Here is a 13,456-nt window from a genome sequence, read left to right as displayed (position 1 = left end):
GGCTGTCAGTTACAGACCTGGGGGCTTTTGAAATGTGAGTAAGGCTATATTCTCAACAACCACTTAATTGAGAACAGAAAGAAATTGTTGTCAGCCTCAAGAATGGAGTAAAGGCTGGGCGCAGTGGCTCATGGCTGTAGTCTCAGCTACTTGGGAGGCTGAGGCAGGAGGATACCTTGAGCCAGAAGTTCGAGGTTGAGTAGCCATGATTGTACCACTGCACTCCAGCCTGAGCGACAGAGGGAGAACCTGTCTCAAAAAAAGAAGTGGATAAAAAGTAACAACAGATAAGGAAGCAGTAGGTAGGAAAGACAGAAAAGCTGATAGTTCAGAAACATAGAAAGAGGAAAGGCTCCGGGCCGGGTGCGGTGGCTCATGCCTGTAATCCCAGCACTTTGGGAGGCTGATGCGGGTGGATCACAAGGTCAAGAGATAGAGACCACTGGCCGGGCGCGGTGGCTCACGCCTGTAATCCCAGCACTTTGGGAGGCTGAGGCGGGTGGATCACAAGGTCAAGAGATGGAGACCATCCTGGCCAACATAGTGAAACCCCATCTCTACTAAAATATAAAAATTAGCTGGGCGTGGTGGTGCGCGCCTGTAGTCCCAGCTACTCGGGAGGCTGAGGCAGGAAAATTGCTTGAACACAGGAGGTGGAGGTTGCAGTGAGCTGAGATCACGACACTGCACTCCAGCCTGGCACCTGGTGATAGAGCAAGACTCTGTCTCAAAAATAATAAATAAATAAATAAATAAATAAAAAGAAAAAGAAAGAGGAAAGAGTACTGAACCGGGGCTCTGAGCTTTGGCTGGTCCCTCGTGCTGCTGCAAAGGAACTCTGAGCTCTTGGGCAGCTTATTCTTCATCTGTGCCTCGGCTTCCTCACAGGCCAGAGAAAGGAAAGGATGTGCTGCCCAGCCAGGTCTCCACCAGCCAGGAGGTCTGTGTCCGGCCCTGAGAATGCTCCTCTGGGCGTTCCTGGCCATTGTGAATGGGGAAGTTTACCTCCCTTTCCCAGATCCTACCCCCAGTATCCCTTGGGGATTTCACACAGCACAGAGGGTACTCTCAGGGAGCTGGGGCTTTCTAAGTCACCTTTGTTTATAGTTCCTTTAAAACCCAGAGACAAACCACCCCTTAATTCATACACTGCTGAGAAGGTGAATCTGCCTTTTAAAATCCAAAGGAAGCCATTAAACCAAGTTGGTATCCATTGTGACTCATAATAAGCTTTCTTCTGTAAAAAAATGAGTCAGAACGACTTTCCAGGAAGTTTGGTTACTTTAATTAGCCACGTCTTTCTTCTTGCCCTTAAAAACATGCAGTAATTTGAAGATCACCTAAGTATTGATGCTACCAGCCAGGGAGCCCTGAAGTGAAAGATCTCCTGGTAGTGGCAAAGTTCCAGACATCACTGGCTCCTTGGAGCTGAAAAGGGACCCATGCAGAATCCTTTCCTAAATGGTGAAGGCAGCAAAACCAACCTTCAAGGCTGATGCACTGGCCTGAGTAAAGCGGGGAATGAGCCAGAAATACTCAGCAGCGATGCCCATCTGTATATTCCAGAATCTTAATGACGACTACAGCTGCCATGTGCCAAGCACTGTGCTAAGGGTTTGAGACATCATCTCAAGTAACTCAACCCACTCTCTAAACTGGGCATTACTTTTCCCCCTTTACAACAGGGACAAGGATAAATTTTCAGGTCATGCAGCCAGTAAGCAGCAGAGCAAATTTCATCCCAGGTCTGTCTGATTCTAGATCCATACTCTTCAAAGGTCATCTGTTCCTACCTCCTAGGGAGGCAAAGTGACTGGTCATATATTGAATTGGCTGAACTGGCGATAACCCTAGGTAAGAGACAGATTCTGAAGGTCTTAGGTGATGTCTGGATTCTTTCTCTCTTAACCTACTTTATGGAAGCCAGATTGCTCAGATTGACCATAACACACTAACCTTCCTAACCCTCGCCAGGATCTGAACTTCCTCCCTTTCCTGGCTCCCCTTTCAGGGTTCTATGTGGCTCATTCTCACTCCTAACACTGTTACCCTGACTTGGTCACAGTGACAGAACACCAGTGCAAGCTGGTAGGCGTGGTCTTCTTCCCATGCGGACACCTGGGGCAATGGGTCCCAGGTGGGCAATGGGTCCCGGGTAAACAGAGTTGGCTCCAACCAGCCTGATTTCAGAAAAGGGCTATCCACCTTCTCTGGATAATGGCTCCTGGGCTGATTTTTCTCTTGGGAAGGTGTCAGTGTGGGGACTATGTCTGTCACTCTCTAGCTGAACTGAATTTAAAGTCTTGCTCAGGTTTTTGAGTTAAAAGGAAATCTTGTTCTCAACTGGGAAGAACAGGTGCCCCTCTCCACAGACCCTTAGTAAAACGTATTCTGCTAATTAATCAATTTAAACATGAGTGTGACCGGCCCACATTCTCCTCAGTCTGGCTGCCTCTGTACATAAACAAAGCAAAATAGAAAGACCGTAGCTTGATGTGTATTGCTACCCGTGCAACTAGACACTGTTTCAGTATGAAACTGGGAGCAGAAAAGTTTATGGCAAATGCATATACTGTGGATGCCCCCCGCACACCAAGACCCCCAATTATCTTGTCCCTGATCCTGAATCTCATAGCTTCAAGAATGGAACTAGACCTCTCTAGAAGACTTGAAAAAGATTTTAGCTCTGGGGGACATTGATTCTCTTCCACTTCTAACTTCTATGTCTCTAATAATCCAGATGAAAGACTAATTGAGGTCTGGTTGGAATGCTATTAAAGTTATTTGGTGATGTTACAATTTATACTCATCTTTAAGTTATTTTTAATTATATGGAGCTTTCAAAGCAAGGCTTGGACTATGGAGGTAAAAATAGAGAGCTATGAAACTTTCTTTTCAATTCTTTCTTCTTCTCACCGTTTTTTGAGACAGGGTCTCACTCTGTTGCCCAGGCCAGCATCAAACACCTAGGCTCAAGGAATCCTCCCACCTTGGCCTGCTGAGTAGCTGGGACTACTGACTTCCTTTCTCTTTTTTACAAAGCAAAGTCATCTCCAGGCACCAAGCCTTCCTCTCTGAGCCTATTTGCCACCCACATGCACATTATTTGGAAGAGAAACATTTGTCCACAGGCCTCTTTGGTTAGTGTCTTGAGTAGGGCTATGGAGGTATCTGGGGCTAAAAGGCACTGGTCCCCGTCTATGAAACACAGGTTCTGCCTCTGCCAGTCACAGCAGTTTAGAACACAGCTGCTCCTGAACCTTTTTGGTTTTGCTGTGTTTTTAAGGATCTGGTCCCTTCCTAGCCTAGTTCCAGAGGTTTTGTTCCACTGTGGACCGATATCTACTGTTCAAAGGCTCCAGAATCATATTCCATGTCTTCAGGGAATTCCCTTACTTCCTAAGACCCAGCTTTGAGGTCTGGTTGACTGAAAGACCAAGCAAGAAGAGAAACCAGTTGTTCAACTATTCCGAACAACTCTCTCCCCCCACCCCCGCATTCCTGCTCCATCCCCCAGAAGAGAAGACCCTTACCTGGCTCCACCTGGCTAAGAGTGCTGCGAGCATCCGTGGAATCGGCTACATCCCCACTCATCTTGATATCTGCAGGGAAAACACAACTGATTTTAATAACAGGTCACAATTTTTCTTGCTGTGACATATGTGGCTTTAACTAAATAGCAAAGATGAATGTGTAATTACAACAACCATCAGACTTTCAAATTCCTGATTCCCGAACATACAACCATTAGAATATTCATAAGCCTGGGGGCACGGATCCCCTCCTCCCGTGCTCGCCTCCTCTCCTTGCCTTTCTCTTCCCCTTTCCCCGGTGCCACTGCAGGGTCTCTCACCTTTTGCATCATTCATGGCCATTTCCTTCTATCACCAGGACTCGGTAAAAATTTAACAAGGGGGTGGAGGGGACACTTCCCATTTCCAACACTCATTACCTTTGGGATCTGAGGAATTTATTTTATTTTTAAATAGCAAAAGGATTATCCCTCCCACCCTGCCTCCCCAGCTCTGTTTCCCACAATAACCCCATCCTGGAAGGTAAGGGTACCCTTAAACCAAGGCTCCTCGCCCTTCTCACTTTTCTTCCCCATGTCCTGCCCGGGCTCTCTGTCCGGTCTCAGAGGTCAGCCCACTGTTTGGGGAACAAGCCCTAGCTCCTGTGTTGTACGCCTTGGAGATCCTGTCCTTTGGGGATCCTTACCTTCTCTCCTACTCCTTCAACTGGCTCAATGAGAAAGGGATGGCAGCGGGTCAGTGCCCCACAAAAAGAGAATACCTACTCCAGGCCCCTGGCTCAGCCCCCAAGTGCTGCTGGTCCGGCCTCTCTGCCCTGCTTCATTTCGATAAATTAAACATTTACCCTTAACAGACAGCTGCCACCACCTATGTGGGAGGCCCCTGAGTCTCCTCTTGGGGTCAGCAGGGGGAAGAAAGAGGCAACTTTGAACCAATTCACTCTCTCTCCGCTCCTCTCCTGATTAAACCACCCAAAGACTGAAGCCTTAAAGACAGAAGAATATTTTATTCAAATCATGTTGACCCCCGCACCCCCCTTCTCTGGGGCAGCACTTTAACTCTTTGGAACCAGATAAAGTCTTGGTGAGCCAATTTGCATACTCGGCTCCGCAGCCAATCCCAGTCAAGCAGGCAGTCTTAATTTGCATCAGGTAATCAGGCAGTTGGCAGTCTGGACGCCGAGGTCTGGAGATGATCGGGTTGAGGAAAAAGGGTGGGCCTGTGCCCCAAGAAAAGAGGGCAGAAAACCTACTTTTTCTTTTTGTGTGTGTGAGGAATGAGGTGTGCGGCTCCGGCCGAGGTGCACGCCTCTGGAGTGTAGCGGCTTTGGTGCCAAACAAGACGGAGATGGGGGATCCAGAGACTGACAGCCTAGAATACCCCAGAAGTAGTGGAGAAAGTAAGGAGTCACTGTGGTTTAAGGAATTTCTCGACACCAGCCAAATTGAGGGAAGACTCCAAGGTAAACACTTAGAGCTCCATGGAACCCTCCCCAGACAATCTACACTGCACTTTGTGGTCACAGAGCTCTAAGGAAGACCCTGCCACCTTCCCCAGCCCTCCCCTCACCAGTGCATGCGTTCAGGGAGGCGTTTCTTGAGTCTCACCTCGGTCCATCCTGCTGCAGTCTCAAACTTTCTGTACAGTTTGTCATGCATGAATATGAAGAATAACTACTTTGGACCACCCGGACACATTTGCAAAGGGCCTCTGTGGCTGCTGGCCTTCTGTCCCGATGGAGAAACAGGCTCCCCTGTCCCACCTATGAAGCACTATCCCCCAGAAGCTGGGCATTGCCTAACGCAGAGCTGCTCAGCTCAGACTTCACCGCGGGGATTCTTCAACAGTGCTGAGAAAAGGCCCTCAGACAGAGATGGCTGGAAGAGTGCAGAGGAAGTTCTCCCCCGCTGGTGGTTTCAATTTGCTTCATCAGCACCGGGATTCAGAGCACCGGATTTGGCATCAGACAAACCTGCATTTAATCTCAATGCCATCACTAACTAGCTGGGGGACCCTAGCCACATATTCGAATGTGAATTTTCTCACCTAAAAATGGGACTAGTGATACATACTTCCCAGGGGTTTTGTGAGGATTAAATTAAATACTGAATGAAAACTGCCAGCAAAGGAGTTCCAGGCACAAAGTCAGCACCTAATAAATGAGCTAATTAAACAGACTTTTAGGCTTAGGTGCTAGTCCCTTTCCCTTCCTGTCTTATTCTCAAGCCCCTCCATTAACCCCTTGCCCCATTACGAGGAATAGCTTTCGTTTTCTGTCTCAGATAATTTGTCCTTTATCTGGGAGACTATTAGGATTCTCCAAATTCTGACTTCATAGAAAAAGTGTTCATGAAGACAGGAAAAGGTTAAGGGGTGATGAGGCTGGGATGATGACCAGAGTCTCTGAATCAGCTGATTACAAACTCCTGACATTTAAGAAGGTACTTCTTTAGCTAAACTGTAATCTTATTCCTAGAACCCAAATTCTCCTCCAACACCCATTCCCCTTCAAATACACCCAAAAGCTATCTCATTCATCCTTTAAGTTAGCTTAAAATTTAGTCTAAAAATAACTTTTAAAAGCATCAACCCCCTCCCCTCCTCATCTGCCATGATGTCTACTCATTTGATGTACCATTATGGGAGCAACAAGATGGCACTTGAGGATTGGAGGGGTAGGGTGAGATGACCTGTCAAACCTCTTCTTGAGTCCCATAGGATGCTAAGACACTGAGAACCTGTTCCTGTTGGGTAGGAGGTTGAAGCTGATGGGTGGGACGAGCTTTTGGGTCTCAGCCTAAACATGGGCCAACACCGAAACTCCCTGAGACGCTGTAACCCTTCACCTGTCGGACAGCACTTGCCAGGGGTGAGTGAGAGAGGTGTGGGGTGGGGCCAGGCTCCGCTGTGTTATCTCAGCCAGAGACTAAGTAGGCTCCTTGCCATCACTCCCTTCCCTGGGGAGGCTCAGCTGCTCTGTGTAAGAGCCCAGATGCCAGCCACAGACCCTCACCTGTCCCACTCAGCACCATCACACCCTGAAGTTAGTCTTGACTTGACCAGGAGTGACCCCTCCTTAGAAATCTGTGAAGCCCTGGGAGGAAAGCCTGAGAGGCAGTGCTCCCCCCACGCTGCAGGCTGAGGGCCCTGGACCTCCTGGGACCAGGCTACTCTGGGAAAGCAGAAGCCACAGCCCTCTCTCCTAGTGTCCATCTTCATGTTATTGGAAGGACAGGAGCTCCCTCTGGCTCCTCCCTCACATACCTTCTCACAGGGGTGCTTCCATCGGGAGACTTCAAAGGACCCATCAGCCCCACTTCTGAGCCAACCAAGGCTCCAACTCTCCCCCAGAGGAGACTTCTCTCATTTCTTCTCACTCCCACCATCAGGCCCTTCCAACCCAAACGTGATTCCTGAGCTCCAATTGGCATCCGTCTGTGAGACTCAGCCCCTCTTTCCCAACCTTGATGGGGAACAGCTCACAGTGAGGAGAAGGACAGAGAAAGAGACACCTGGGGCAAACCAGGCGTGCCCCCGCCAGCTGGCTTCCCGCTGTTTCCCTTTGTTTCTTATCTGCCTCCCTAGCTGGCCACTTCTGGTCTACTCCTCTGCCTGTTTTTAGCCAGGGAGCAGGGAGCCCCTCCTTGCTGCGGAGTCCCTGTGTCTGGTGACCTTCTACCTGCTCAGATCTTTGTGCTTCCATGTGAGAGATGCTCTATAAAGTACAAGGTGTGAGGCTCCAGGCAGACCTGAATCAGGGCTCGTACCCAGGTTATCAGAGCAAGACAATGGCGCTGACTCAGGGGCCGCTGTGCGCGTGGAGCCCTCGGAGTGGAGGACCTGGGAGCAAGCCTTTGCCCTAGTTTCTGTGCTCCTGTTCCTCCTCCTTCCCCCATCCAAACTCCTCCAGTAAATCAATAAAGAGGAGACCCCCAGGGCCCAGGCCTGGGAATTCACAGGGGAAGTACTGTTTATCAAGATCAGTAGCATGCAGGATTACCATGGGGGTGGGGGGAATAGGACTCAAAAGAGACATTTCCACAAAGAGGATCCTGGACTAAGGGACCCTAGGGAGGGACCTATGAGATATGCCATAGAGGGAAGAGCGACCCTCCTTCACAGACCCCATGGCAGGGTGCGCACTGGAAGACCCTACAAAGACCTCGAACCAAAAAGCCCACCAGGGGGACCCAGGAAAGAGAGTCCTATAATAGAGACCCAGTCAGAGAGAGACCACAGAAAGTCCCAGACTCAGAGACCTCTGGAGGTGCCACTGAAGGGGAACCCTCAGACACTCCAGAGGGGCCAAGACCCAGAAACTGCACAGGGAGGCCAGATAGCCCTGAGGGGGAATGGGCTGGGGAGGGAGCAGGCAAATGGAGAGAGATGAATCGGTGACTCTACCCCCAGATAGATGGAGACCCCACCCTGAGGAGTTACCCCACCTGGCGTTCAGCTCAGTGCCCCCATGTGTCAGGAATCCCTGCTCACAGGGACAGGGTGGAGAAGGTGTCTGGGCTTCTGAGAAGCATCAGCCAGGAGCTCACTCCTGGGGAAAGCAAAGGGGGCTTGACCCTCTCTCAACCTCATCCTCCAGGGCTCCCTGCTATATCCTCTGAGCCCCCAGGCTGCTTCTCTGCTGGGTCCCAACTGTCCCACCCCCTCCCACTTCCGCAGAGTGGGAGCCTCCAGTAGACAAGGAAGTGGAAAACCCCCAGGAAGTCTGTGATCTTGGTCCCAAAAAACTTCTTATCTACTGCTAGGCCCACCTTTCTGAAAAGTCTTGCTCCTATTCAAACCCTGGCTTCCTTGGTGGGAAGTGAAGAGGAGAGCACCTACTTGGGGACCTGCCCCCAGGTATGCCCAGTCTAGAAACAGACTTTCCCCAGACACTGGATGACACCCAGTTGGATGCTTTCTTCCGCCTCACCTAGCCCTTCTGGCACATCCTGGGGAGCCACTCAGCGCCAACATCTCACTGCCAGCCTGCCTCTCACTCAGCCCTGCTGGGAAATAGCACCTGGGGGAACAGGGCACTCCAGGTCTCCTCCCTCCAGGCACTCACTGATGCTTGTTTTCAGGCTGGGTAGGCCACAGGAAGGGCCAAATCCTGCAGCCTGCTCTGCTTCTTGGGTGGGTCTGGAAAATTGCCTCCTTGTCACTCTCCCAGAAAGGCCAGGTAACAAAATTCCCATCAACAGCCCCAAAATCCTAAAGAAAGATCACTGGGTCCTGCTCACTTTGAGAGTAAGTCGCTGGGTTAGAAATGGCCAGGTCAGGTACAGCTTTCTTCACCTGTGCTTTGCTCAGGCCCTGTGACCTCCAGAAGGCCCACCCCAACACCAAGCCCCAGGCCAAGACCAACCTGGCTGACTACTAGCTCCTGCCTTAGCCCAACTGTGGAAGGAGGCACAGCAAGGTGAATGGAGAGGCTGGGTTCACTCCATGCCCACCTCTCATTCATTCATGTAGGGAAGCCTGACTCCAGGCAAAGCATTTGCATCTCCTCGGGTTCCACCCCTTAGGGAAGAAAGGCATGGGACACGGGACCCAGAAGATGTGTCTGTCACCATCGGCTCTCAGACATATGGGAGCATGGCCCCTGCCCCAGGTGCGCCTCTGTAATTGCCCTACCCCACCCACTTCTCCTAAGCTCCCCGCCACATAAATGCTCACTTTGCCTCCATTTCACACATATACCCGGGCACCAACACACAGCATGTGGATACCCGCATTTCTCTCACACACTCCCAGGTCCACACCCCTTGCTGAGTGAACCACCCAGAGCCTGCAACCTCCTAAGACTATGATAATTCAGCACACCAAGTCCCACACAACTGTCACTCCCCAGATCAGGGGGCTTCAAAGCCATCCCACCCTCTACCAGCCCCCACCCTCATTCTTTTCTAGGGGTTCTTATCCCAGATCCCTTCCCTTTAGTCCCCAGACACTGACCCGCGCCCGCCCCAGGACGACCCGCTATCCACAGCGCCCTCTCCTGGCCGCTGGGAAACGAGCCCCCCTCCCCCATCAGAACGGTGTCCCTCGCCTTCGCCCCTGCTCACACGCGGTGACACCTGTCAGAACTCATTCCCTCCGGCCCTCACCTGTGTGCAGGGACTCCAGATTCACCATCCTGCCCCAGGCGGGGCCAAAGCCAGCGCCCCCCCAGGCCCCTCGCGTCTGCCCCAGCCTGGCCCCCTGCGAAGCCAGGGTCTCCTTCCTCCAGCCCCCGGCCGCCGCCGCCGCGGGAGCCGCTGCCGGAGCCGTCGCCGCCACCGTCGCGCGCTCCGCTGCTCCGGCCCGGGCAACACTCGGCGCCGCCAGGATTGCCACACTCCCCAGGTGAGCACGCGGCGCGGGGCGGGGGCCGCCGGCCACGCCCCCTGGCAGGGCCCCCGCGCCTGGCCCCGGGCCCATGCAAAGCAGCGATTTGCGTACGTGGAGCTGGAGACCTGGGGAGGGGGCCGGGGGTGCTGCCGGGGCGGGTCTCGATCCTGCGGAACACCTGCCTGCTCCAACCCCGCATGGCAGCACCTCCCCACCGCTTGCCCGCCGCGGAGTGAACTCCTGGTCCTGCTCGCCCTTTTTAGGAAGCTCTGGCGGGTCCTCCAGCCTGAGCCCGAGCTTCCTTTTAGACAGATCCTGAAGTGTAAGCACTGCTAGGAAGCTAGAGTGTTTGGAGAAGTCGCTGGGATCGGCTGGAAAGAATTCGGTTTTGGAATCTCACCTCTCAACTGCTTACCAGCAGTGTGGCTGGGACAAGGTTCTTCACCTCTCTGAGCTCATTTTACTCATCTGTAAAATGGGGCAGGTGCGAATTGACTTCTCTGTGGGGCAAAGCAGGTGGCCAAGCTCACCTAGCCCCCATGGCATCCTCACAGCATTGTGGGATTTAGACAGGGTGCAGCTTATTAGCACAGTTTCCAGGTGCACACAGCTACTTCCTGCTTGCCCCTTGAAGTCTCCTGCCCTAGGTCCCAGGTTGCTGTGAGGCTCTATGAGAGGATGGATATGGAAGTTACCAGTGCCTGGGCTTTTGGTGACAGCCACCTTCCAGAACTGGGAAGTGACTTGCTCAAAGGTGCATGCTTCCCTAGTGACAGAGCCTGGCTGGAATCAGGTCTCTGGACTCCCACTCCAGTGCTCTTTGCAGCACCCATCATAGGCTCACCCCTTTCTCTTCCTCTCTTCAAGTCCCAGTAAGTGGTTTTGTCATCCAGGGACGGTCTGCATGGAAGCCCAGAAAGCTGTGTGCAGACAGGTGGGCAGGAAGCCTTTTCTAGCCTTCCTTCCCAGACAGGACTCCTCATGAACCTGTCTTCCCCTTAGTCCCATGGGCTACTTCCTGCACACAGAACAGGTCCTGGATTTTCCTGCCTCTACGCCTTGTTTACAGCATCCTTTCCTCCTGGCACGTCCATCCCACCATGCACCACGATCATTCCCCTGAAAACACCCAGCATTTTGTGTGCTTTCACCGTGTGCCAAGCACTGGGCTGACCAACACTTGAAAGGCATCTTTCGTGCCTTTAATTCTTGTTTAGTCCTCCCCACAACCTGTACATTGTATTATGACTATTGCCATTTTACAGATGGGGAAAATGAGGCTTAGAAAGTTTAAGTTTGGTATTCTTTTTTTTTTTTTTTTGAGATGGAGTTTCGCTCTTGTTACCCAGGCTGGAGTCCAATGGCATGATCTCGGCTCACTGCAACCTCCGCCTCCTGAGTTCAAGCAATTCTCCCACCTCAGCCCTCCCGAGTAGCTGAGACTACAGGCATGCGTCACCATGCCCAGCTAATTTTTTTTTTGTATTTTTAGTAGAGACGGGGTTTCACCGTGTTGACCAGGATGGTCTCGATCTCTTGACCTCGTGATCCACCCGCCTTGGCCTCCCAAAGTGCTGGGATTATAGGTGTGAGCCACCGCGCCTGGCCAAGTTCCATATTCTTAACAGCTTTTGTGGCAGGTTCTGGGGGCCTAGCTTCCCTCCTGGTTGGTAACTGATCAATTGCTTCATTCTGTCGCCCCCACCCCAGCACCTAGAACAGGGCTGGACACGCAAAATGTATCAGAAAGTGTTCCGTGGGTGCTACGGTGGCCCCAGAGGAATAGGAAGCATTTAAGTGCTTCTTCAGGTCCGCGTACACCACCTCCCCAGTCACATGGACCTCTCCTCCCCGCGCTTCCGCAAAGAAGGGAGGAGACGACCTTTTTCTTGTTGCTTCCGGCTGAGGAAAGAGACCAGCAAGGGCTTCTTGGAGGCCCAAGGGGTCCCTTTCAGGACACTCTCAGTCTCTGTTCCTTCCTTCCCTCCTCTTCAACACTCCCCCCACTCCCGCCCCCTTCCCGCCTTTTCTTCTCCCCAACATCAGGTTTGGCCCCTTCCCTGAAGTCCATTTCTTACCTACAGCTGCACTCACCTGCCATCATTCAGGAAGAATGCCCGCACACAGCTTATATACCCCTGTGTGCTTGTGATTTCCATATGTCTATCTGCATATTATTTGCATGGCCATGTGCACCGAGGGTCTCATTCTCTGACCACCATATCTGGGGCCTGTTGCCCTTTTTCATGTGTAAAGTCACATTTCTTCTCTGGGTTTTAGTTTTCCAAAAGTCAGAGAGGCTCATGTTTGACAATTCCGAAGGGCCTTCTGGCTCCAGCAACCTAGGAGTCTGGGGTTCTGAGGGAAATGGGGAGATGGAGTTTGTGTGGGGAGGGGGTGGGAACTGAGGCACAGATAGCACCTTGGAGGTTCACAGTTGGAGGCACAGCTGTGGGTTACACAGTTGGAGTGTGGGGGTGGGAGGATGAAGGGGTCAGAAGGGACTGGGTGGGGAGAGGATAGCAGATACTCCATCACATTCATTCATTTACTCATTCATTCAATGAACATGGATTGAGTGCTTCTTATGTGCCGAGAACTGTGCTCCATGCTGAAAACACATCATCTTATTTTAGTCAGTGCAACTTTAGATGGAAGGTACAATTGTTAGCCCTAGGTTACAGATGAGGAAATTGAGGCTCAGAGAAGTAAACGCAGCTATTAGACTACAAAGTTGGCATTTAGACCCAGGGCTGCTTATCATGGAACCCCTCATTTGAGGGACCTGAGGCCCACATGGAGGGGAACTTGCTCCAGAGAACAGAACAAATGATAAATGGCTCAGCGGAGACCTTTCACAGTTCCCTGCTCCTCCTTCATATGCCCTTTTTGAAGCATAAAAGGCTGGAGTACCCTCTAAGCCCCATGTGTGTATGGGGTGAGGGGGGGATGGGGAGCAATTTTCATTCCTTCTTTCTCTGACTTGCTCACAGATTATTTCAATTAGATGGGATAGAATGGGAACGTAAAGAACTCCTTCATCTCTCCCTCCTTTCCAGTTCTTGTAGTTTCTGTGAAATCAGCTTTCTGAGACTTGGGCTGGAGCGAAGTATCAACTTCCCTGAGCCTCCATGTCCCTGTTTAGCTTAGGAGAGGAAAAGCTGTGGGGAAGAGAGAGAGAGAGATAGGGGATTGCCTGGAGGTTAGAAAGGAACAGAAGAAAGAAAGGGAAAAAGAAGCTAGGACAGGAAATTTCTGTGCCTTTGGACATCAAAAGAGTTATATGCAAAGGAAATGCAAATGAAATGCAAATCACCTCTCTCTCCCTCCCTTACCCCACCTTTCTCAACAGCTGGAGGACTTTTTTCAGAGTAGCGGAAGCCTTACTTCGGGATGCTGTGGTTCTGAAACTGTCATCAACTCTGACCCCTCCCCAGGTCCTCCTGGGCCTCCTGGAGTGACATCTAACCCCCTGGCTGCACCTCTAGGGAGTCACTAGTGCCCCAGGCTCCATTTCTATTTGAATATATCATCAGCTTATTTTGTTTCAAGGACAGAAGGCTCTAAGAGTCAAGCCTCCTTTCCAGACAGTG

At 51.5% G+C, this 13,456-nt stretch overlaps 1 protein-coding gene across 1 annotated transcript in view; it reads right to left on the bottom strand.

Moving 5' to 3' along the window:
• Nucleotides 1-9,699, bottom strand: part of POU2F3 (POU class 2 homeobox 3) — an 82,054-nt gene extending 72,355 nt beyond the window's left edge. Inside the window, exons 1-2 of the mRNA XM_012470630.2 lie at nucleotides 9,641-9,699; nucleotides 3,534-3,602 (exon numbers count right to left, since the gene is read on the bottom strand). Coding sequence (XP_012326053.1) covers nucleotides 3,534-3,602; nucleotides 9,641-9,668 — 97 coding nt within the window. The 5' untranslated portion in view covers nucleotides 9,669-9,699. The remainder of the gene's footprint in view (nucleotides 1-3,533; nucleotides 3,603-9,640) is intronic.
• Nucleotides 9,700-13,456: the final 3,757 nt, after the last annotated feature.

This window comes from Aotus nancymaae, unplaced genomic scaffold, assembly GCF_030222135.1.
Source record: "Aotus nancymaae isolate 86718 unplaced genomic scaffold, 86718_ANA_hifiasm-v0.15.2.pri h1tg000012l, whole genome shotgun sequence".
Lineage (NCBI taxonomy): Eukaryota > Metazoa > Chordata > Mammalia > Primates > Aotidae > Aotus > Aotus nancymaae.
This window is presented reverse-complemented; position numbering and strand designations above follow the sequence as displayed.